The 25,085-nt window shown below is 39.0% G+C and overlaps 1 protein-coding gene across 10 annotated transcripts in view; it reads left to right on the top strand.

The window, feature by feature from the left end:
• Positions 1-25,085, top strand: part of LOC100396581 (disintegrin and metalloproteinase domain-containing protein 21) — a 50,697-nt gene that overhangs the window by 18,293 nt on the left and 7,319 nt on the right. For 4 of the 10 annotated variants that reach the window (XM_009006251.6, XM_078335269.1, XM_078335268.1 and 1 more), the window contains one exon: positions 1,677-24,761. The exons of the other annotated variants lie outside the window; for them this stretch is intronic. In XM_009006251.6, the coding sequence (XP_009004499.3) occupies positions 22,357-24,525 (2,169 nt within the window). In that variant the 5' untranslated portion in view covers positions 1,677-22,356 and the 3' untranslated portion in view covers positions 24,526-24,761. Of the gene's footprint in view, positions 1-1,676; positions 24,762-25,085 lie in introns of those variants that run through there. 10 annotated transcript variants of the gene reach the window in all.

Below are 25,085 nucleotides of genomic sequence, written 5' to 3'. Positions count from 1 at the left end.
AATGCACAGAAGTTTAGAATTGTTATATTTTTCTAATGTATTAATGTTTTTATCATTATGTAGTGACTGTCTATCTCTCTAGATGTGCTTTTTGCTTTAAAGTCTAGTTTGTCTGATATTAGTATAGCTACACCAGATTTCTTTGTTTAGTATTTTCCTAGTCTACTTTTCCATCCTTTGACTTTCATGCTTCCCATGTCCCTATATTATAGATTTATAGATGAGGCTCTTAGAAAGAGCATAGAGTTGGCCAGGCGCGGTGGCTCGTGCCTGTAATCCCAGCACCTTGGGAGGCCGAGGTGGGCGGATCGTGAAGTCAAGAGATCGAGACCATCCTGACCAATACGGTGAAACCCCATCTCTACTAAAAATACGAAAAAATTAGCCAGGTGTGGTAGCACACGCCTGTGGTCCCAGCTACTCAGGAGGCTGAGGCGGAAGAATCGCTTGAACCCAGGAGGTGGAGGTTGCAGTGAGCAGAGATTGCGCCACTGCACTCCAGCCTGGTGACAGAGCAAGACTCAGTCAGAAAGAAAGAAAGAAAGAGAGAGAGAGAGAGAGAGAGAAAGAAAGAGCACAGAGTTGTATTATTGTTAATCCAGTTTGACAATCTTTGACTTCTAATTGGTTAGTTTAGACAATTTCTGTTGATTAAGATTCATTTTATATTTGGCATGGCACAAATTTATATTATCAAAATATTCACTGAACCTTCTTAGCAAGGACTGCCTCTTCCAGGTATATCCCTGCTGAAGTATAGACTTCCAGTTCCATTAACATGTAAACCATTAATAGGCTTGGCCATGTGATTTTTCTTACCAATTAAAACTGAGTAGAGGTAAATGTGCCACTTCTGAGTAAGGCTTTGTTTTTTTGTTTTGTTTTGTTTTGAGATGGAGTCTCACTCTGTTGTCCAGGCTGGAGTGCAGTGGCGTGATCTTGGCTCACTGCAACCTCTGCCCCCCAGGTTCAAGGGATTCTTCTGCCTCAGCCTCCCAAGTAGCTGGGATTATAGGCGCCCACCACCACGCCCAGCTAACTTTTGTATTTTTAGTAGAGACAACATTTCACCATGTTGACCAGGCTAGTCTCAAACTCCTGACCTCAGGTGATCCACACACCCCAGCCTCCCAGAGTGCTGGGATTACAGGCGTGAGCCACTGCACAAAGCCTGAGTAGAGGCTTTATAATCAACATTCAAAAGCTGAGTTGTTCTCTGCCCCAATTCCTGCAGTATTCCACACTATGGCTGCTCCTTTATTGTGTCCCAGATTGAATAGCTAAAGCTAACTGAAGACTGCTGTGTGATGTGAGAAATAAACCTTGGATTCCGCAAGTCACTGATATTTGTAGGTGACTTATGATTCTGACCTTATAAAGTCAGAAATTTAAATATATTTAAATTTATTTCTACCATATTATTTGCTATTCTGTATCTATTGTTCCCTGCATTCATTGTCTTCTACTATGCCTTCTTGATTGCTTTTTAAATTTTTAAATTTCTTTTCTTCTCTAAGAGTTTGGAATTTTTTTTTACATTCCTTTAAGTTACTTCCCTATATATTTTAACTTGTATACCAGTATTCATTAGGATAGGCTATATTGTGCACAATTTCAGATTCTCAGTGGCTTAGACCAATACAAGTTCCCATTCTGCATATCTCTACAATATACAGGCAGATGGAGGATCCAACATGTGGGAGCACCACCAGTTGTAGCAGCAGAAAGAAAGAGTTGTAGCAGCAGAAAGAGACAGTTTGCAGCGGCACCAAAGTGAGTCTTTCTAGAAGAGACTTGGGTCACTTCTGCTCAAATTTCATTGAACAAAAGTTCCATGATCACATCCAAATTCATGGGAGCAGGGAAGTCCAATCTTCTTGTGTGAGTGGAATGAGAAGAAAACCTGGAATATTGATGAAGAGATGTAATGTCTACCACAGAAGATGCCATTCTGCTTACCAAAGGTTTGAGTCACCTTCTCCCATGCAGAACACTCATCTCGAAAAAGACAACCCCAAGTCCCATCTAGATAGAAGATTTAGCTCAGAGTCAGGTTTCCTCTACATTTTGGAGTAGAGTGGATGCATAGCAGTCTCTACATCAAGTCTTGATGTGGTGTGTGTTTGTTTTTTTGAGACAAGATCTCACTTTGTCACTCAGGCTGGAGTGCAGTGGCGTGGTCATGACTCACTGCAGCCTGGATCCTCTTGCCTCAGCCTCCTGAGTAGGTGGGACTACATGCATGAACCACTGTGTCTGGCTAATTTATTTATTTATTTTTTTAGAGATGGGGTCTTGCTATGTTCTCCAGGCTGGTCTCAAACTTCTAGGCACAAGCGATCTTCCCACCTTGGTTTCCCAAGTGTTGAGATTATAGGTGTGAGACACCATGCTTGGCCTGGTTACTCTTGATATAAGCCTGTTGAACCAAAAAGGCAAACTGAATTCATTGCAAGCACCCAATATACAATGACAAAACAAATACAGCGTAACTAGAAAAACACTTCCACTTGGAAAAGAAAAGCTCTGTGATATGTAACAATTGCTGGTCCACAACAATTGAAATTCCAGTTGGCAAGTATTGTTAAGGCCTCTATCCTTGGAGTCATGGGAAATTTGTGTGGATATTTCTTGATTAAATCTACTCTCTAGTGGGTGAAGGAACATTATTCTCTGTGGCCCTGACTCTACATTCTGGAAAGTTATTTGTTGTTCATTATCCTTGTTGGCCACATCTGCAATAGAAGACCACAGAGCTACTAGTGGGCTATGTAGCCTTCTCAGCTATTAGATGTCACTGGGAACGACATACACTTTAGCTCTTTTTTCCAAGTTATTTTATCAAACGAAGCAGTTTGTTGGGCACCACACCCTTAACTTCATCTTTTTGCCCTATTGGTCAATGTTTGTGCTGCTGATAAAGACATACCTGAAACTGGAAAGAAAAAGAGATTTAAATTGGAGTTAGAGTTCCACATGTTCCACCTCAGAACAATCAGCAGGAGGGGAAAAGCACTTCTTACATAGTGGCGGCAAGAGAAAAATGAGGAAGAAGCAAAAGTGGAAACCCCTGAGGAACTCATCAGATCTTGTGAGACTTAATCACTACAGTGAGAATAGCGTGGAAAAGACTGGCCCCTATGATTCAGTTACCTCCCCCTGGGTCCCTCCTATAACATGTGGGAATTCTGGGAGATACAATTCAAGTTGAGATTTAGATGAGATCATCCTGAGATCCTTCCTTAATCCGTCTGGTGGCTCTCACAAGGGTATAATGTCTATACTGCTAATTTAACCTCTGCCTGAGGGCTGAGTTGTAATTGGCCTTTTGCTACTCAAAGATTTTCTTACATTTACCTTTTACTTTTTGGGTTGGTGAACTACTTTTCTACTCTTGAAAGCTCATGGATTTTTGTATTCTCTATACTCCCTTTTATTCCTTTTTGCAAACACACAAATTCCTTACTAGACTTGGAAATGGCCAAATGCAGCCAACAATAACCAACACTCACTAATAAAGTTTTTTTCCCCATCCTCTTCCTTAGAGTTACATATAATTTTATTGAGTACTCCTAAGTTATAGGAGATTACATCTTACCAATTATTGTGGCATTACATCTTTCTCACCTTCCATATGCATTTCTTGTTTCTGTTGGGACAAAGCAAGTTATGCTGTCACAAAAATAACCCTGAGTTTTCAGAAGGAATTAGATTTCATCCAAGATTTCACTCTGGATTACAGGCTATGAAGGTTCAGCAGGAGTAGTGCCAGGTTCTGGTCAAGATGGCAGTGAAAGAGAATGGTTACACAAACTAGGTCTTAAAATACTCTCTGGCAACTGACACTTTCATATGCTATTGATCAAAGCCAGTTTTTAGGCAAGGCTAACATCCAAGCAGGCAAGGAGGTGCAGAACCCTATATTCCCCAAAGGAAAGAAGAACCATAAATAGTGAAGGGTAATGTTAACATCTGCAAAAAAGTTAATATCTTTAGTCTCTTTTAAAATAATATAAGTATATTAGAAGATATTAATTTTTTTTTTTTTGCAACAGAGCCTTGCTTTGTTGCCAGGCACCAGGCTGGAGTGCAGTGGAGTGAGCTTGGCTCACTGCAACCTCCACCTCCCGGGCTCAAGCTATGCTACTGCCTCAGCCTCCCAAGTAGCTGGGACCACAAGTGTGCACCACCATGCTTAGCTAATTTTTGTATTTTTTAGTAGAGACGGGGTTTCACCATGTTGGCCAGGATTGTCTAGATCTCTTGACCTTGTAATCTGCCTGCCTTGGCCTCCCAAAGTGCTGTGATTACAGGCATGAGCCACTGCACCTGTCCTACATCCAGTCTTTATTTAGATTGATTCATGTGTTTAGCACGTTTTTTTTTTTTGTTTGTTTGTTTGTTTTTGAGACAGAGTCTCACTCTGTTACTCAGGCTGGAGTGCAGAAGTGTGATCTCGGCTCATTGCAACCTCCTAGTTTCAACCAATTCTCCTGTCTCAGTCTTCCAAGTAGTGGGGATTACAAGTGTCTGCCACCACACCAGGCTAATTTTTAATTTTTAGTAAAGACAGGGTTTCACTGTGTTGGCCAGGCTGGTCTCAAACTCCTGACCTCAAGAAATCCACCTGCCTCAGCCTCCCAAAACACTGAGATTACAGGCATGAGCCACCGCACCTGGCCATGTTTACTACTTTCTTCCTTCTCCAATATTACATCTTACGGGGTTCAATTTTGTGTGTGTGTGAGATATACCCTTTAGAATTCTTCAACTGATAGTCTGTTGGGAGTAAACTGGTTATTTTTGTTTGTCTGAAAAGGTTTTATTTCACCACCTTTTCCTTTTTTAAAGTGGGAGTTTATTTTCCTAGGCACTCAATTCTAGGCTTGCATTTCAGATTTTGAAAGCACAATTTCACTGTCTTGACAGTACCATTGTTGTTGAGAATTCAGCTGTAAAATTAACATCACTTTATCTAATCTTCCTTTCCTGCTAGCTTCTTTAAAAATCTTCTTTTGTTTACTTTTCTGTGGTGCACTATAATTTGTTTGGGTGTAGAAGATCTTTAATTAATTCATTTTGGGGTTTGGAAACCTTAAATCTGTGGAATCTTGTCTCTTTGATCTGGAAAACTTTCAACCTTCACATCTAGTATTATTGCCTTTGTCAATTCTATCCTGAAACTTTGATTAGATGTAAGATGGATCTTACTCTAGTGTCTTGCGATTTTTCACCTATCATACATTATTTATTTTTTTGCCTCTCTTTTCTCTATACTGTATAATTTCCTTAGAACTATGTGTCAGGCCTAGGTACAGTGGCTCATGCCTGTAATCTCAGCACTTTGGGAGGCGAAGGCAGGTGGATCACTTGAGGTCAGGAGTTTGAGACCAGCCTGGCCAACATGGTGAAACCCCATCTGTACTAGAAATACAGAACGAGCCTGGCATGGTGGCACATACCTATAATCCCAGCTACTGGTGGCTGAGGCATGAGGATCACTTGAACCTGGGAGGTGGAGGTTGCAGTGAGCTGAGATCATGCACTGCATCCCAGCCTAGGTGATAAGAGTGACACTTTGTCTCAAAAAAAAAAAAAAGAACTATATGTCAGTTCACTAATTTTGTTTTTAGTTGAATATAATCTGCCATTACACTTGTACTTTCAGTATTTTTTCTATGTATATTGAATTTATATATATATATTGTTTAAATGTGCATATTGATTTTTTTTATTTTTATTTTTTATTGTACTTTAGGTTCTGGGGTACATGTGCAGACCATGCAGGATTGTTGCATAGGTACATACATGGCAAGGTGGTTTGCTGCCTTCATCACCCTATCACCTATATCTGGTATTTCTCCCCACGTTATCCCTCCCTACCCTCCCTATCCCCACTGTCCCTCCCCTAGCCTCCCCCAACTGACAGCCGTGTGATGATCCCCTCCCTGTGTCCACGTGTTCTCATTGTTCAACGCCCACCTATGAGTGAGAAAATGTGGTGTTTGGTTTTCTGTTCTTGTGTCAGTTTGCTGAGAATGATAGTTTCCAGATTCATCCATGTCCCCGTGAAGGACATGAACTCAGCATTTTTTATGGCTGTGTAGTATTCCATGGTGTATATATGCCACAATTTCTTTATCCAGTCTATTGCTGATGGACATTTGGGTTCGTTCCAAGTCTTTGCTATTGTAAACAGTGCCACAATGAACATATGTGTGCATGTGTCTTTATAGTGGAATGATTTATAATTCTTTGGATATATACCCAGTAACAGGATTGCAGGGTCAAATGGTATTTCTATTTCTAGGTCCTTGAGGAATCTCCACACTGTCTTTCACAATGGTTGCACTAATATACATTCCCACCAACAGTGTAAAAGTGTTCGTATCTCTACATCCTCTCCAGCATCTGTTGTCGCCTTTTTTAATGATTTAATTTTTTAATGATTGCCATTCTAACTGGTGTAAGATGGTATCTCAATGTGGTTTTGATTTGCATTTCTCTAATGACTAGCGATGGTGAGCCTTTTTTTCGTATATTTTTTGGCCTCATAGATGTCTTCTTTTGTAAAGTTTCTGTTCATATCGTTTGCCCATTTTTGAATGGATTTGTCTTTTTTGTTTGATTTGTATATCTGTTTAAGTTCTTTGTAGATTCTGGATACTAGCCCTTTGTCAGATGGGTAGATTGCAAAAATTTTTTCCCATTCTGTTGGTTGCCGGTTCACTATAATGATTGTTTCTTTTGCTGTACAGAAGCTCTTAAGTTTAATTAGATCCCATTTGTCTATTTTAGCTTTTGTTGCCATTGCTTTTGGTGTTTTAGCCATGAACTCCTTGCCAATGCCTATGTCCTGAATGGTTTTGCCTAGGTTTTATTCTACTGTTTTTATTGTGTTAGGTCTTATGTTTAGATCTTTAATCCATCTGGAGTAAATTTTAGTGTAAGGTGTCAGCAATGGGTCCAGTTTCTGTTTTCTGCACATGGCTAGCCAGTTTTCCCAACACCATTTATTAAATAGGGAATCCTTTCCCCATTGTTTGTTTCTGTCAGTTTTGTCAAAGATCAGATGGTTGTAGATGTGTGGTGTTGCTTCTGTGGCCTCTGTTCTGTTCCATTGGTCTATATCTCTGTTTTGATAACAGTACCATGCTGTTTTGATTACTGTGGCCTTATAGTATAGTTTGAAGTCAGGCAGCATAATGCCTCCAGCTCTGTTCTTTTTGCTTAGAATTGTTTTGGCTACGTGGGCTCCCTTTTGGTTCCATATGAAGTTTGAAGTTGTTCTTTCCAGTTATGTGAAGAAGGTCATTAGTAGCTTGATGGGGATAGCATTGAATCTATAAATTACTTTGGGCAGTATGGCCATTTTCATGATGTTGATTCTTCCCAACCATGAACGTGGAATGTTTTTTCCATCTGTTTGTGTCCTCTCTTATTTCCTTGAGCAGTGGTTTGTAGTTCTCCTTGCAGAGGTCCTTTACATCCTTTGTTAGTTGTAGTCCTAGGTATTTCATTAAGGTACATATTGATTATATACATACAATTCAAGTTCTATTCGGTTTTCAAAAAAACTGTTAGCCGTTGTTATTGTTTGTTACTAATACCTGCAATACTCTCTTGTTGAAATTATAAAACATATTTTTATAATATTCTGTCTGATAATATGAGCAGCAGAATTATTTGTAATTTTCATTCTGCTATTGTTTTTATTGTTATTTATTCATGGGACTTTGTTTCCTTCTGTATTTTGTAATGTTCAAAAACTCAAGTGGGAATTTTATGAGACCAAAGTTGAAAATGTATTTTTCCAGAGTTTGCATATTTTTCCTTCTATGCTTTGAATGTTTTTACTTCCATGCTTTGAAATACCACAACTCAATATCCCTTCAAAATAGATATTGCTCAAAGTTTTTAGTGCCATGTAAGTGTTATCCATTTATTCCCCTAAATGGCCCAAAATCTAGCTTATGTGTAGGGAAACACAGGGAATTTATCGCCTCTTCTCCCGCCATCAAAGGTAAAAGGCAGTTTTCCTTGTCATCCTCATCTGCAGGTTGTATTTTCTTTTCATTTACCTTGTTTGTATCCTATGGCTCTCCAAATAGCAACTCCTTGGTAAAGCCCAGACATTGCCTGCTGCTCCCATCATTTCATGCAGCCATCAAAATAGAAGCTCAGTTTCACCAGGGATGGACAGATATCCTCAGAGAAGGTACCATCTTCAGCATCACTTTCCTCTCTGGGTTCCTGCTTTTATTCCCTTTTTGGTCTTTGAGAACGTCCCTTGCTTTATCATAACACAATTTTTTTCACCATCCCAATAATTTAATACTAAAATTAAATTAAAATATTGGGAGGGTAAAAAAAAGTTATGTAGAATTTTAAATTATTTTGCTGTGTGAGCTTGGAACTGGACGTGTTGTCTGCCATAGTGCCAAATATGGAAGTCCAGTTTTCCAAATTTTGTTTTCTTATCATTTATTCTGCTACTTTTAAACAAATACACCAGAAAGACCATCAGACCTGTGTTTGTTTCATAGAGCTTTAAACTACATTGATCTATCCAGGAATTACTGGCTTTGATCCTCTAAGAAGAATCTCTAGCACTTCCTCTTCTAAGCGATTACCTTGTCCCTGTATTACTTTGTCCATTTCCTTGTTTTTGCTCCCTACTTGAATCTAGACTGTACTCGAAATCTCACCTTTGTCTTTATTTTTCATTCTAAACCCCAAATCAAGACCACTTGGGCTTGAATACAAATGTAGCTTTCTCAGTTTTCATACTTTTGATACTTCCTAGAATTTGCCTTTGCTGACATCATTGATGTTTCTGCTTTTTACATTCAAAATTGGGCATTCAACTTGAGCAGATCCTATGCCAATCATCCTACACTGTTTTTAGCCACCTGACTTGTGCCCTAGAAAAGCCTTCTCCGCTCAAGAAAAGGAGAAAAATCAGAAAAACACCACTAGTTTGACCTGTAACCAGACTTCTGACAGTGATCAAATTTTAGTGTCTCTCTCTGTCACCCAGACTGGAGTACAATGGCATGATCTCAGCTCACTGCAACTTCTGCCTCCCGGGTTTAAGTGATTGTCCTGCCTCAGTTTCCCTAGTAGCTGGGATTACAGGTCCTCGCCACCAAGCCTGGCTAATTATTGTATTTTTAGTAGAGACAGGATTTCTCCATGTTGGCCAGGCTGGTCTCATACTCCTGACATCAGGTGATCTGCCCGCCTCAGCCTCCCAAAGTGCTGGGATTACAGGTGCGAGCCACCTGTGGCTTCTTTATAGGTTATTTTTACTAGTACAGATTTCCCAGGCTTTAGCATTGCAGTTTGTATTGATGTTTCTCACATGGTACATAGTTCCAGGGAGACATCTTCTCTTTGTGTATGCATGTTTTTCTCCTAATAAAATACTATGGACAGAGGAAGGCAGCCCTCTTATCAGATGGGCTTATGCCATGTGACAACTGCTATACCAGGAAAGGGTTTAGCTTTACACAAGGCAAAAACCTGAGTGGAGGAAGTCACGGTGCTCTTATCAAAATAAGAAAAAATAGGTCCAGGATAGAAACAAAAAGCTTTTACTATCATTTTTCATTGCCCTTTGAACAAAGTCTAGTTACAAAAGGATTTGGTAGAAAATGTCTTCTTACCCTAAAAGCATCCATTGCTTGAACTTTTATTTCCTTCTAACTTGAAGGAATTGATTGGATTTATAGATGTCCTCCCCTCCCTTTGTGGTTTAGACAGCTTGGACCTTAGATACCTGAGGGTTAGCCAAGGCACCTGTTGCCTTGAAACCTAGCAGGGTTTTCACCTCTCCCCAAGCCTAATTCCATTTCTTGGGATCGTCCATTCTCTAATTCATCACAGGGTACAGGAGGCCCAACCAGTTGTGAGTACAAAGAAGACAGACTTAAGTGAACCTGCAAGTGTTTACCAAGTCGGCCTGGATTCAGTTTGTCAATCCTACCACATGGGGGCGATAGGAGGCAAGAATGGGGGAATCACATAAGGCTTTCTAATAAACCATGGCTGCCAATCAGCGACTATGGCCCAGACAGTATTCCAGAAGTTGACAAAACATAGACACTCCTCCTTGGGATTGAAATGCATCGGGGTGGAGAGCGAGCAGGGAGAGTGAAAGAAGGGGATAGAAATTTTCTTTCTACTTCAAAATACATCTTTCCAGTCATTTTCCTAAGCGTAGGGGATAATGTAATCTTTAGTAATTTGTTGTTGTTGTTGTTATTTTGAACTTGAATATGTTTTCTATGTCCTTAAATGCTTGGTAACACAGAATTTTTAAATTACTGAATAAATTTCTGGTCAAAGGGTATACTATCATATCTCTAATTAAAATGCTATTTTAGAGAGTTGCTTATCTACGATGCCAACACTTGGTAGTTTATTTTCAATCTTTGTCAATTTGACTCTTTATTTATTCATATTTTAAAAATTGTGATGATTTTGAATATTTTATTGACATATTTATTGCCTGTTTTTATTTCTTTTTTGAATTTTCACGAGTATCCTTGATCCATGAACACTTACATTTTCTGAGTCATTTTGCTCCAATTTGGATGTATAGCCCCATCACCCCATCTTAACCCCCAGGATGAGAAAGCATTTGCAAAAGAGTAATTTGTCTCATTGTGTTTTTGAAAAGGCAATTCCCTTTCTTACGGCTCATTTTGTTGAAGCTCTCTTTTCTTTCCCTACCTCATATTCCCCCTGGCTCTCTCTTCTCTTTCTGCCTTTCAGGGCTGCCCCTGTGAAGAGTTTGTGGAAACATCTAGGTCAGACCCATTCAGAGTCCTTCCAACAGGAAATTGAGCCCAGCACTCTGCTATGAAAGGTGACCACCTGACAAAGCATCCTCTTCTGTCCTTTCCAGGTCTCCTGGTTTGTGATGCAGAGTCCTTCATTCAGTTTCCGGTGCATCTCTTTCTGATAAATTCACCTCAGAGTCACTTTTACTATCAGGGGATCCATCATATTAAAATGGCACTTAGGAGCTGGATGAGGCAGTGAGGAGGAAGGGAATGGGAAGACTGAGCAGAAAGAGGAGAGGAGGGTGAGGTGGGAACCCGGGTGGTTGAGGGGAGAAAGTTAACTAAACTGCCTTGGAAATAGGCTCCACATATTTTTGGATCAAGCCTCAGTGTTATATCTAGTGTGTTCGACAGATAGAGTGGATTTTAACTTTTCTTCCTCTACATGACAAAGTTATTTTTAAGAATAATCATGAAATGAAACAAATAATTAATGGCCAGGAAACTTCTAGTGAACATTTTCTTTTACTGACCCTTCTGTGGTCATGTCAGTAAAAATAAATAAATGAAAATAAAGATTCCATTTCAAAAAAGAAAAACAGAGTGACATTTTTATTTCATTGGCCTTTCCATATACAGTCATATTACTGGAAAAGTTTTTAAAAATAAAAAGTAAAATGAATAGAGTAGTACAAAAGAATAGGGTAGTTAAGAGGTAATGAATTAATACTTATTTTATTTTTTAAAAAGACATAGGAAAACTGACTTCATATTGACCTATGATATAAATAAATCACATTACAGTTTCTGTTTTCTTGAGTTTTAACTTCCACAGATTTGTCCATGACCTCAACAAAATTGATCTTCACATACTTAGCTCGAAGGACAGTGCAACCAGATTTATCCATTAATTTTTTGATTTATTTTAACTTCGAAAGTTTTGCTGACATGAAGTAAGGTAATAAAATACTGAAGAAAAGCTTTAAACAAAGGATAAGCAGAGATTCATAAGAATTGAATTTCACAATAAAAATAAAAAATTTCAAACTTCCCTTGCTTTACTTTTTCAACATTAACTATACCAGTTTTTGAATATGTCTATAATCTAACATTCTAAACACAAATAAAAATTTCATCTTATCACAAAGAATGGCAGAATCGAAGTAACTCAAGTTTTATTTCTTTGTCTTTACAATCATTGTGCTGTAATTGTTTATGTGAATCTTTTGTTTAAACACTGGAATATATTGTTCATAGGAACTGGAGACAGAAACTGCATCCAAAGTTAACTTGAATGATTGTGAACCTTTACAAACTTGCTCTTAAAATGAGTGCATATAGCTAAATCTCCAAGGCTCAGGGCTGTCATAACTAAACGCTATGGTGAATGCAATGTAAATTAAAGAATAAGCAGCAAAATGCTAGTTTGAAGGTCACATATACACTATTAAAATCCAACAGTAGCCATATCAGTTATTTAAAACCTGGCCCAATAAAATATGTCTTTGGGCAACCTGCAGAATGGAAGAATGTATTTGTAAACCATTCATCCCACAAGGGATTAATATCCATAATAGCAATACAAGGAACTCAACTGAACAACAACAAAAATAACCGATATAAAAGCGAGCAAAATACCTGAATGGACATTTCTCAAAGGAAGACATGCAAATGACTCGGATATATGAAAAAATGGTCAACATCACTAATCATCACTGAAATAAAAATCAAAACCACAGTGACATATAATCTTACCCCATTTAGAATGGCTATTAACAAAAGACAAAAATAACAAATGCTTATAAGAATAGATTAAAGGAAACTCTCATACTCTGTTGCTGGGGTTGTATATTAGTACAGCCATTATGGAGAATGATATGGAGATGCCTCAAAAAACTAAAAATAGAAGTACGATATGACCCAGCAATCCCACTACTGAGTATATATCCAGAGGAAAGGAAATCCACATGCTAAAGGGATGTCTGTACTCTCATGCAGCACTATTCACAATAGCCAAGGTATGGCATCAACCTAAGTGTCAATCAACGGATGAATGGATTTTTAAAAATGTGATATATATATACACAATGGACTACTAATTAGCCATAGAAAAGAATGAAATTCTGTCGTTCAAGGCAACATGGCTGAGCTTGGAGGACCTTGTGTTAAGTTAAATAAGCCAGGCGAAGGAAGATAAATACCAAATATTCTTACTGATATGTGAGAGCTAAAAAAAAATTGATCTTATGCAAGTAGGAAGTAGAGTAGTGATTACTAGAGGAGAGGAAAGGTGGCCGTAAAGGGGAGTAGCCCAAGGTTGGTTAACTGATAGAAGGTACAGCTGGATAGGAGGAATAAGTTCTAGTGTTCTACAGCACTGAAGGGTGTGTCTATAACTTACAATTTATTGTATATTTTCAAGTAAGCAGCAGAGTAGATTTTAAATGTTCCCAACACAAATGATCAATGTTTGAGGTGATGGATATGTTAAAATCACCCTGATTTTATCATTACATATTGTATACATGTATCAAAATACCCCACTGTACCCCATAAATATGTACAATGATCATATGTTAATTAAAACTTACAACAGCTAAATGAATAAATAAATAAAATTCACTTCCCTGAAAGAATATATCTTTGGAGAAGAGTATTTATCTTTATCATTGTCTTTGTTTACAATTGCCAGTTGGTAGCAATAAAAAGTAGACAGATTTTTAGTCAGTAGTTTCTAAGCTCTCTACAGATAGTGTATTCTCTTATTTCCTGCATCTGGGACAGACCAGTCTTACAGCCCTGATCTTGATCTGTAAATTGGACCACATTGTCATAAGTTTAGAATCAAATAACATAAAAGAGATACTACTTAGTCATTGGTCACTTGCTACGTTCCAAAGATTGTGTGAAGTGCTTTCCAAATATTATTTCATTAATTCCTGCTTTAACTCTATGAGGTTAGGTATCTTGATTACATACCTTTTCCCAGTGAGGTGACTGAAGCATAAAGAAGTTAAGTAAGATAGCCAAGATTACACAGCAGCTAGAAAAGAGCTAAAGAGTCAGACATTGAAAGATCTGTCTGATACCAAAGTCTGTAGTTTTAATGACTCAGCATGTTTACTAGAAAAGCAACCTATAATTCTCTTATCTTCCACATCAAGTGTCATATTCAGAGTAACGATTAGGTTCTTGTGACAAATGGGGAAAAGAGGGAGCAGGAACTAAATGGGGTCTTATAAATAATAAAACAACGAATACCTTAGCAATAATACTAATATCCTAAAAAACAGGCAATTAGACAAAGATAAGATAAAAACAAGCAAGAATTACATGAAAAGAGGCTCAGACTCTGTGATTGTCTGAGGTATGCCTAAGGGTGATCAGAATGTGGGAAAAAAAGAAACTTCCAAACTGATAATGTGCAGTATAAATTGACACATTTCAAATGGAAAAACTAGCAATTCTACCTCAAAAAGAAATTATAAGGATTTCTACTACTGACAATTTGTCAGTTAGATACCTGGAATAACCCTTTTAGTCTAAAAAATGATCATTATAAATAAGACTTTTAAAATTATTATACTTTAAGTTCTGGGATACATGGGCAGAACATACAGGTTTGTTACATAGGTATGCATGTGACATGATGGTTTGCTGCACCCATCACTCCATCATCCACATTAGGTATTTCTCCTGATGTTATCCAGTTATGGGATTGCTGGGTCAAATGGTATTTCTAGTTCTAGATCCTTGAGGAATTGCCACACTGTCTTCCACAGTGGCTGAACAACTTTACACTCCCACCAACAGTGCAAAAGCATTCCTATTTCTCTACACCCTCACTAGCATGTGGTTTCCTGACTTTTTAATGATCACCATTCCAACTAGCATAAGATGGTATCACATTGTGGTTTTGATTTGCATTTCTCTCATGACCAGTGATGATGAGCATTTTTTCATATGTTTGTTGGGCACATAAATGTCTCCTTTTGAGAACTGTCTGTTCATATCCTTCACTCACTTTTTGATGGGGTTGTTTGTTTTATTTTATTGTAAATTTGTTTGAGTTCTTTATAGATTCTGGATATTTGTCCTTTGTCAGATGGAGAGCTTGCAAAAATTTTCTCCTATTTGGTAGGTTGTCTGTTCACTCTGATGATAGTTTCTTTTTCTGTGCAGAAGCTCTTTAGTTTAATTAGATCCCATTTGTCTATTTTGACTATTGTTGCCATTGCTTTTAGTGTTTTAGTCATGAAGTCTTTGCCCATGCTTATGTCCTGAAAGGTATAGCTTAGGTTTTCTTTTAGGGTTTTTATGGTTTCGGTCTTATGTTTAGATCTTTAATCCATCTTGAGTTAATTTTTTTTAATAAGGTGTAAGGAAGGGATCCAGTTTCAGCTTTCTGCATATGGCTAGCCAGTTTTCCCAACCCATTTATTAAATAGGGAATCCTTTCCCCATTGCTTATTTATGTCAGTTTTGTCAAAGAACAGATGGCTGTAGATGTATGGTGTTATTTCTGAGGCCTCTGTTCTGTTCCATTGGTCTATATATCTGTTTTGATATGAGTACCATGCTGTTTGATTACTGTAGCCTTGTAGTATAGTTTGAAGTCAGGTAGCATGATGCCTACAGCTTTGCTGTTTTTGCCTAGGATTGTCTTGGCTATGTGGGCTCTTTTTTGGTTCCATATAAAATTTAAAGTAGTTTTTTCTCCAATTTTGTGAGGAAAGTAAATGGTAGCTTGATGGGGATAGCATTGAATCTATAAATTACTTTGGGCAGCATGGCCATTTTCACAATATTGATTCTTCCTAACCAAGAGCATGGAATGTTTTTACATTTGTTTGTGTTCTCTCTTATTTCATTTAGCAGTGGCTTGTAGTTCTCCTCGAAGAGGTCCTTCACATTCCGTGTAAGTTGTATTCCTAGGCATTTTGTTCTCTTTGTAGCAATTGTGAATAGGAGTTCACTGACGGTTTGGCTCTCTGTTTGTCTGTTACTGGTGCCTAGGAATGCTTGTGATTTTTGCACATTGATTTTGTATCCTGAGACTTTGCTGAAGCTGCTTATAAGCTTAAGGAGATTTTGGGCTGAGATGATGGGGTCTTCTAAATATACAATCATGTCATCTGCAAATAGAGAAAATTTGACTTCCTCTTTTCCTAACTGAGTATGCTTTACTTCTTTCTCTTGCCTGATTGCCCTGGTCAGAATTTCCAATACTGTGTTGAATAGGAGTGGTGAGAGAGGGCATTCTTGTCTTGTGCCGGTTTTCAAAGGGAATACTTCCAGTTTTTGCCCATTCAGTATGATATTGGCTGTGGGCTTGTCATAAATAGCTCTTATTATTCTGAGATATGTTCCATCAACACCTAGTTTGTTGAGAGTTTTTAGCATGAAGCACTGTTGAATTTTGTCGAAGGCCTTCTCTGCATCTATTGAGATAATCATGTGGTTTTTGTCTTTGGTTCTGTTTATGTGTTGGATTACATTTATTGATTTGCGTTTGTTGAACCAGCCTTGCATCTCAAGGATGAAGCCAACTTTTTTGTGGTGAATAAGCTTTTTTATGTGCTGCTGGATTCAGTTTGCCATTGTTTTATTGAGGATTTTTGCATCGATGTTCATCAGGGATATTGGCCTGAAATTTTATTTTTTTGTTGTGTCTCTGCCAGGTTTTGTTATCAGGATGATGTTGGCCTCATAAAATGAGTTAGGGAGGATTCCTACTTTTTCTGTTGTTTGGAATAGTTTCAGAAGGAATGGTACCAGCTCTTCTTTGTACCTATGGTAGAATTCATCTGTGAAACAGTCTGGTCCTGGACTTTTTTGATTGGTAGGCTATTAATTACTGCCTCAATTTCAGAACTTGTTATTGGTCTATTCAGGGATTCGACTTCTTCCTGGTTAGTCTTGGGAGAGTGTTAGTGTCCAGGAATTTATCCATTTCTTCTAGGTTTTCTGTTTTATTTGCACAGAGGTGTTTATAGTATTCTCTGATGGTAGTTTGTATTTCTGTGTTATTGGTGGTGATATCCCCTTTATAACTTTTTATTGCATTTATTTGATTCTTCTCTATTTTATTCTTTATTAGCCTGACCAGTGGTCTATCTATTTTGGGATCTTTTCAAAAAACCAGCTCTGGATTCATTGATTTTTTTGAAGGATTTTTTTTGTGGCTCTATCTCCTTCAGTTCTGCTCTGATCTTAGTCATTTCTTGTTTTCTGCTAGCTTTTGAATTTGTTTGCTCTTGCTTCTCTAGTTCTTTTAATTGGGACATGAGGGTGTCAATTTTAGATCTTTCCTGCTTTCTCTTGTGGGCATTTAGTGCCATAAATTTCCCTCTACACACTACTTTACACGTGTCCAAGAGATTCTGGCACATTGTGTTTTTGTTCTTATTGGTTTCAAAGAACGTATGTATTTCTGCCTTCATTTCATTATTTAGCCAGTAGTCATTCAGGAGCAGGTTGTTCAGTTTTCATGTAGCTGTGTGTCTGAGTGAGTTTCTTAATTCTGGGTTCTAAGTTGATTGTACTGTGGTCTGAGAGACTGTTTCTTAGGATTTCCATTCTTTTGCATTTGCTGAGGAGTGTTTTACTTTCAATTATGTGGTTCATTTTAGAATAACTGTGATGTGGTGTTGAGAAGAATGTATATTCTGTTGGTTTGGGGTGGAGAGTTCTGTAGATGTCTATTAGGTCCACTTGGTCCAGAGCTGAGTTCAAGGCCTGAATATCCTTGTTAATTTTCTGTCTTGTTGATCTGTCTAATATTGACAGTGGAATGTTAAAGTCTCCCACTATTATTGTGTGGGAGTCTAAGTCTCCTTGTAGGTCTCTAAGAACTTGCCTTATGAATCTGGGTGCTCCTGTGTTGGGTGCATATATATTTAGGATAGTTAGCTCTTCTTGTTGCATTGATCCCTTTACCATTATGTAATGCCCTTCTTTGTCTCTTTTGATCTTTGTTGGTAAAGTCTGTTTTATCAGAGACTAGGATTGCAACCCCTGCTTTTTATTTATTGATTTATTTTTGCTTTCCAATTGCTTGGTAAATATTTCTGCATCCCTTTATTTTGAGCCAATGTGTGTCTTTGCACCTGAGATGGGTCTCCTGAATACAGCACACTGATGGGTCTTGACTATCCAATTTGCCAGTCTATGTCTTTTAATTGGGACATTTAGCCCATCTACATTTAAAGTTAATATTGTTATGTGTAAATTTGATTCTGCCATTATGATGCTAGCTGGTTGTTTTGCCCTTTAGTTGATGCAGTTTCTTCATAGCATTGATAATCTTTTCAGTTTGGTATGTTTTTGCAGTGGCTGGTACAGGTTGTTCTTTTTCATGTTTAGTGCTTCCTTCAGGAGCTCTTGTAAGGCAGGCCTGACAAAATCTCTCAGCATTTGCTTGTCTGTAAAGGATTTTATTTCTCCTTTGCTTATGAAGCTTAGTTTGGCTGGATATGAAATTCTGGATTGAAAATTGTTTTCTTTTAAGAATGTTGAATATCGGCCCCCACTCTCTTGTGGCTTGTAGGGTTTCTTTGGAGACATCCACTGTTAGTCTGATGGGTTTCCCTTTGTGGATAATCTGATCTTTCTCTCTGGCTGCCCTTAGCATTTTTTCCTTCATTTCCATCTTGATGGATCTGACAGCTATATGTCTTGGGGTTGTTCTTCTCAAGGAGTACATTTGTGGTGTTTTCTGTATTCTCTGAACTTGAACGTTGGCCTGTCTTGCTAGGCTGGAGAAGTTCTCCTGAATAATATCCTGAAGAGTGTTTTCCAACTTGATTTCATTTTCTCCATCACTTTCAGGTACACTGATCAAATGTAGATTTGGTCTTTTCATGTAATCTCATATTTCTTGGAAGCTTTGTTTGTTTCTTTTCACTCTTTTTTCTTTAATCTTGTCATCTTGATTTATTTCATTGAGTTGATCTTCAATCTCTGATACATTTTTTCTGCTTGATTGATTTGGCTATTAAAACTTGTGTTTGCTTTGCAAAGTTCTTCTGCTGTGTTTTTCAGCTTCATCAGGTCATTTATGCTCTTCTCTAAACTGGTTATTCTAGATAGCAATCCATCTAACCTTTTTTCAAGGCTCTTAGCTTCCTTGCATTGGGTTAGAACATGCTCCTTTAGCTTGGAGCACTTTGTTATTACCCACTTTCTGAAGCCTGCTTCTTCAATTTATCAAATTCATTCCCTGTCCAGTTTTGTTTTTTTTGCTGGAGAGGAGTTGTTTTCCCTTGGAGGAAAAGAGGCATTCTGGTTTTTGAAATTTTCAGCCTTTTTGTGGTGGGTTTTCCCTATTTTCGTGGATTCATCTACCTTTGGTCTCTGAAGTTGGTGACCTTTGAATAGGGTCTCTGAGTAGATGTCTTTTTTGTTGATGTTGACAGTACTCCTTTCTGTTAGTTTTCCTTCTAACAGTCAGGCCTCTCTGCTGCAGGTCTGCTGCAGTTTGCTGGAGGTCCACTCCAGACCCTGCATGCCTGGGTATCACCAGTGGAGGCTGCAGAACAGCAGAGATTGCTGCCTGTTCCTTCCTCTAGTAGCTTCATCCTGGAGGAGTACCCACCAGATGCCAGCCAGAGCTCTCCTGTATGAGGTTTCTGTCAGTCCCTACTGGGAGGTGTCTCCCAGCCAGGATACACGAGGGTCAGGGATCCACTTGAGGAGGCAGTCTGTCCCTTATCAGAGTTTGAATGCTGTGCAGGAGATCTGCTGCTCTCTTCAGAGCTGCCAGGCAGGGACGTTTAAGTCTGCTGAAGCTGTGCCCACAACCACCCTTTCCCAGGTGGGCTCTATTTATATGTCCCTGATGGGCTATGCCTTTGTTCAGAGATGCCCTGCCCAGTAAGGCGGTAATCTAGTGAGACAGTCTGCCTGCAGTGACCTGGCTGTGCTGTGGTGGGCTCTGCCTAGTTCGAACTTCCCGGTGGCTTTGTTTGCACTGTACGGTTAAAATCTACTTGAGGCTCAGCAATGGTGGAAGCCTCTTCCCCTACCAAGTTCTTGTGTCCCAGGTCGAGCTCAGACTGCTGTGCTGGCTGTGAGAATTTCAAGCCAGTGGGTTTTAGCTTGCTGATCTCCATGGGAGTGGGACCCACTGAGCCAGACCACTTGGCCCCCTGACTTCAGCTCCCTTTCCAGGGAGTGAACATTTCTGTCTCGCTGGTGTCCCAAGCACCACTGGGGTATGAAAAAATAAAACCACTACCGCTAGCTCAGTTTCTGACCAAATGGCCGCTCAGTTTTGTGCTGGAAACTTAGGGCCCTGGTGGTTGTGTAGGTACCAGAGGGAATCTCCTGGTTTGTGGGTTGCAAAGACCATGGGAAAAGCCCAGTGTCTGGCCCTGGAGTGCAGGGTACAGACCCTAATGGGTTCCCTTGCCTATGAGTGGGAGTTCCCTGTCCCCTTATGCTTCCGGGGTAAGGCAATGCTCCACCCTGCTTTGGCTCGCCCTCCTTGGGCTGCACCCACTGTATAACCAGTCCCAGTGAGATGAACCAGGTACCTCAGTTGGAAATGCAGAAATCACCCACCTTCTGCATTGATCTGCTGGGAGCTGCACACTGGAGCTGTTCCTATTCAGCCATCTTGCTAGCAATCCCTCCCTATAGTTTTTAAATTACTTCTTATTTAATTGCCTTCCTTAAGAGTATTATTTTGTTATAATTTATATGGAAAGAAGTGAAAGGCATTTGCTTTTCCCTAGCATGTTTAATAAAAATTTATTTTGTATTATTAATAGTTTAGAACCTGAGTGTTCTAAACTATTAATAATACAAAATAACTATATTGGTAATGAGATAAAAAATTAAATTTACTATTGTCAAATTTTAGAAAATCTTTACTAAGTCTTTTATGTATGAGTTATAATATTTCAGGGGTTTTCAATTATAATATTTCAGATTTTTCTTGTACAGTGACTAATTTTGATCATTCATAATTTGATGACTTTCATAAAGTCCATTGCTTAGCCCCTTTCAGGGTCTTTATGGAGGTCTGTACAATGAGGATTCCTGAAGCATAAACTTTGTAATCCTCAGATCAATCTGGTTTTGATCATATTATAATTATCTATTTATTTGTTTGTTTCTGCACAGGTTCAGCGCTTATTAGCCTCACTTTTAACTGTCATTTGAGACTATGATGAAATATACGGGCACTCTTCTCAGCAAAAAAAAAAAAAAAGGCACAAAATATGTAAAATATTGAATACAATATTATAGACCTCCTGAAGCTTATTTTTACTCTTGCCACAAGTTTCTGCACTAAACTGATCATTTAGTTAACGTACTGTATTTTGATTTTCTTTCTCTAATATCTAGCACAATGTCCTGCACTTTGTATGCTCCAAACACATAAAGACTTGTTTAATAAATAGAGAAAGAATCAATGACTATTGCCAGCCAGATTGTATGACAGGTGCAGAAATTCCCCACTTTCAAAAACTGTTGGTAAATATAATGAGCAAATATTGGGACTTTTCCCAGCCAATCCTAAAATACCAGACTCTCCAATGGTTTTTCCTTAGTGACAAGAGTTTCTTTTCCCAAGACCTCTAACCTGCGGAGATTCTCATTTTCTCTTCTGAAAGCATTTCCTTTCATCTTTGGTACTCTCCTGTCAGTAACTGGGGAGAAAAACATTACGCTCTCCATACCCTTAAATGATGTCAGTGTTTTATAAATATTTTTCTTTTCTAAAAAATTATAATACTATATGAATACATTTTAGTAGCATTCATTTTTAATCCAAGATACTTCACCACCTCTCCTCTTTTTTTCTATTTTTCATTGTACACAGAGCTATACAAGTCATTATAGAAGATACTAAAATAAATGAAAATCATAAACTCTGCAGTCAAGAATCTTGCAGTCTAATAAAGTTATGAGCAAAGATAAATACAATGAGAAGATAGAAAATAACTTAGAGATAAAGAAACTATAGTACATCATAAGACTGACACAACTCAACACAGAAGTGTGATTATTTTTGATGTCTCCAGTTTTGACAGTCAAAGGAGACACTATCAATAGCTATTACAAAAGCAACAGGCATTCACCAATATTGTATTGGACAAATTGAGATATAGAGCCACCCTACTCTTAAGCTTTTTTACTTTGGCTTTTACTTTTTATGATGGACATTTTCATACTGCCTGTAAAGACTGAGGTCACCATTTAAGTCCCCATCTTCTAACTTTAACAGTTTCACCACTTGGCCAATGTTGTCTTATCTATGATCCCAGCTCCCCACCCCCATCTACTAAAAGCAAATCTAAAGCATTTTCTTGATTCATCAACCAGGTTTTCACCACTCCATTCTTTCTCTCACCTGATTTCCTTTCTTATCCCCGTTCCAACCTATCTTTTTATTTTTACTTCCAACACTGCAGTTCTCATCTAACTTTGCCGGAACACATATCCATAGGGTCAGCCCTGCATCCTAAGTAGCTCAGAGGGAGGAGCCAGACCAGCGGTACCTCACACCTTGTCCTCTTCTGCTCTGGACAGATGGCTCCATAACAACAGCTTCATAATGTTAGTAGATGGGACCCTGCTGCACATCAGGGTCTCTCTTCTGCTGCTCTTGCTTGGGGTGTTTTTGTCCATTTCTGGCTACTTTCAGGCTGGGCCCTCCCAGCATCTCACTTCCCCAGAAGTGGTCATCCCCTTGAAGGTGATCAGCAGGGGCAGAGGTGCAAAGGCTCCTGGATGGTTGTCCTATAGCCTGCGGTTTGGGAGCCAGAGACACGTTGTTCATATGAGGGTCAAGAAGCTCTTGGTTTCTAGACACCTCCCAGTGTTCACCTACACAGAGCAGCGAGCCCTCCTGGAGGATCAGCCCTTCATCCCAGATGACTGTTACTATCATGGTTTCGTGGAAGGGGCCCCTGAATCCTTGGTTGTTTTCAGCGCTTGTTTTGGGGGCTTGCGAGGAGTATTCCAAATAAATGGTCTCACTTATGAAATTGAACCCATCAAGCATTCTGCCACATTTGAACACCTGATTTATAAGATAAACAGTAATGAGACACAATTCCCAGCTATGAGATGTGGCTTAACAGAGAAGGAAGTAGCACGCCAACAGTTGGAATCTGAAGAGGCTGAGAACTCAGCTCTGGGACCAAATTCTGCTGGTGGCTGGTGGACCCATGCATGGTTTCTGGAGCTGGTTGTTGTGGTGAATCATGATTTCTTCATTTACTCTCAAAGCAACATCTCAAAGGCGCAAGAGGATGTATTTCTTGTTGTCAACATAGTGGATTCCATGTATAAGCAATTAGGTACTTACATAATTTTGATTGGAATTGAAATTTGGAATCAAGGAAATATTTTCCCAATGACAAGCATAGAACAGGTCCTGAACGATTTCTCTCAATGGAAACACATCAGTCTTTCTCAGCTACAGCATGATGCTGCACATATGTTCATAAAAAATTCACTTATAAGTATACTTGGTCTAGCCTACATTGCAGGAATATGTCGTCCACCTATTGATTGTGGAGTTGATAATTTTCAAGGAGATACCTGGTCTCTTTTTGCCAACACTGTGGCCCATGAGTTAGGTCATACTTTGGGTATGCGGCATGATGAAGAATTCTGTTTTTGTGGGGAAAGAGGTTGCATCATGAGTACTTTCAGAGTGCCTGCAGAGAAATTCACCAATTGCAGTTATGCTGATTTTATGAAGACCACTTTAAACCAGGGATCATGTCTGCATGATCCTCCCAGATTCGGGGAAATCTTTACGCTAAAGCGCTGCGGGAATGGCGTGGTTGAAAGAGAAGAGCAGTGTGACTGTGGATCTGTACAGCAATGTGAACAAGATGCCTGTTGTCTGTTGAACTGCACTCTGAGGCCTGGAGCTGCCTGTGCTTTTGGGCTTTGTTGCAAAGACTGCAAGTTCATGCCATCAGGGGAACTCTGTAGACAAAAGGTCAATGAATGTGACCTTCCAGAATGGTGCAATGGATCATCCCATCAGTGTCCAGAGGACAGATATGTGCAGGACGGAGTCCCCTGTAGTGACAGTGCCTACTGCTATCAAAAGAGATGTAGTAACCATGACCAGCATTGCAGGGAGATTTTTGGTAAAGATGCAAAAAGTGCATCTCAGAATTGCTATAAAGAAATCAACTCTCAGGGCAACCGTTTTGGTCACTGTGGTGTAAATGGCACGACATACCTAAAATGTCATATCTCTGATGTCTTCTGTGGGAGAGTTCAATGTGAGAACGTGAGAGCCATTCCTCTTCTCCAAGATCATTTTACTCTGCAGCATGCTTATATCAATGGTGTCACCTGCTGGAGTATTGACTACCATTTAAGGATGAATACACCTGACACTGGTGAAGTGAAAGATGGTACAGTATGTGGCCCAGGGAAGATCTGCATCCACAAGAAGTGTGTCAGTCTATCTGTCTTGTCACACGTCTGCCTTCCTGAGACCTGCAATATGAAGGGAATCTGCAATAACAAACATCACTGCCACTGTGGCTATGGGTGGTCCCCACCCTACTGCCTGCACAGAGGCTATGGGGGTAGTGTCGACAGTGGCCCAGCATCTGCAAAGAGAAGAGTTTTCTTGACAGTGATTGTGATTCCTTCTTTGTCTGTTTTAGTTTTCCTGTTTACTGTTGGGCTTCTTATATATCGACGACAACGTTCTGGTCCCAAGGAGACTAAAGCTCATCCATCAGGTTAAGAAAATGTCTCTAATTTAATATTCCATGCATTATTACACTTCAGTGTCTTGGCAGTAGAAATGTTAGTACAGCCCTGAAAGTCAGCACATTTCTGACCATTCCCAGAACGCTGCAAAGATCTTTCCTTACGTCAGTACCACAAACGTTGTCATTACGTGCAGGTGATTCTTTACATGTTTCTATCTATTGTTCATTTTTTTAAGCAGCAAATAAAGGTACATCCTTGTTATGTTTAGTCCTTGTTTTGTTTAGTCTTTGTTGTTTCTTGTGGGTAGAGATGACTTATGGAAACGGCATAAGATATGTCTGCATCAGAGTGTCCAGGGGAGAGGCTTACCTTGCTGCTGACATTTATCAGTATGGGAAAATTAAATTTTCTGACACTCTGCTTCAAAATATGAAAAGGAATAGGGATGACAATAATATTTGTCCCACCCAACTTTTTGGTTTATTTGGTAACCAAAAGAGATAAATAAGTGAATATTTATTAAGTATAAACAAATTGTAGTTTGTCTGATAAAAGCTCTTGACCTTGCTTCCTGTGTGCTTCCTAGCTCTT

Source organism: Callithrix jacchus, chromosome 8 (genome assembly GCF_049354715.1).
Source record: "Callithrix jacchus isolate 240 chromosome 8, calJac240_pri, whole genome shotgun sequence".
NCBI classification, from domain to species: domain Eukaryota; kingdom Metazoa; phylum Chordata; class Mammalia; order Primates; family Cebidae; genus Callithrix; species Callithrix jacchus.
Note: the sequence above shows the minus strand (reverse complement) of the source record. Positions and strands in the feature narration are given on the sequence as shown.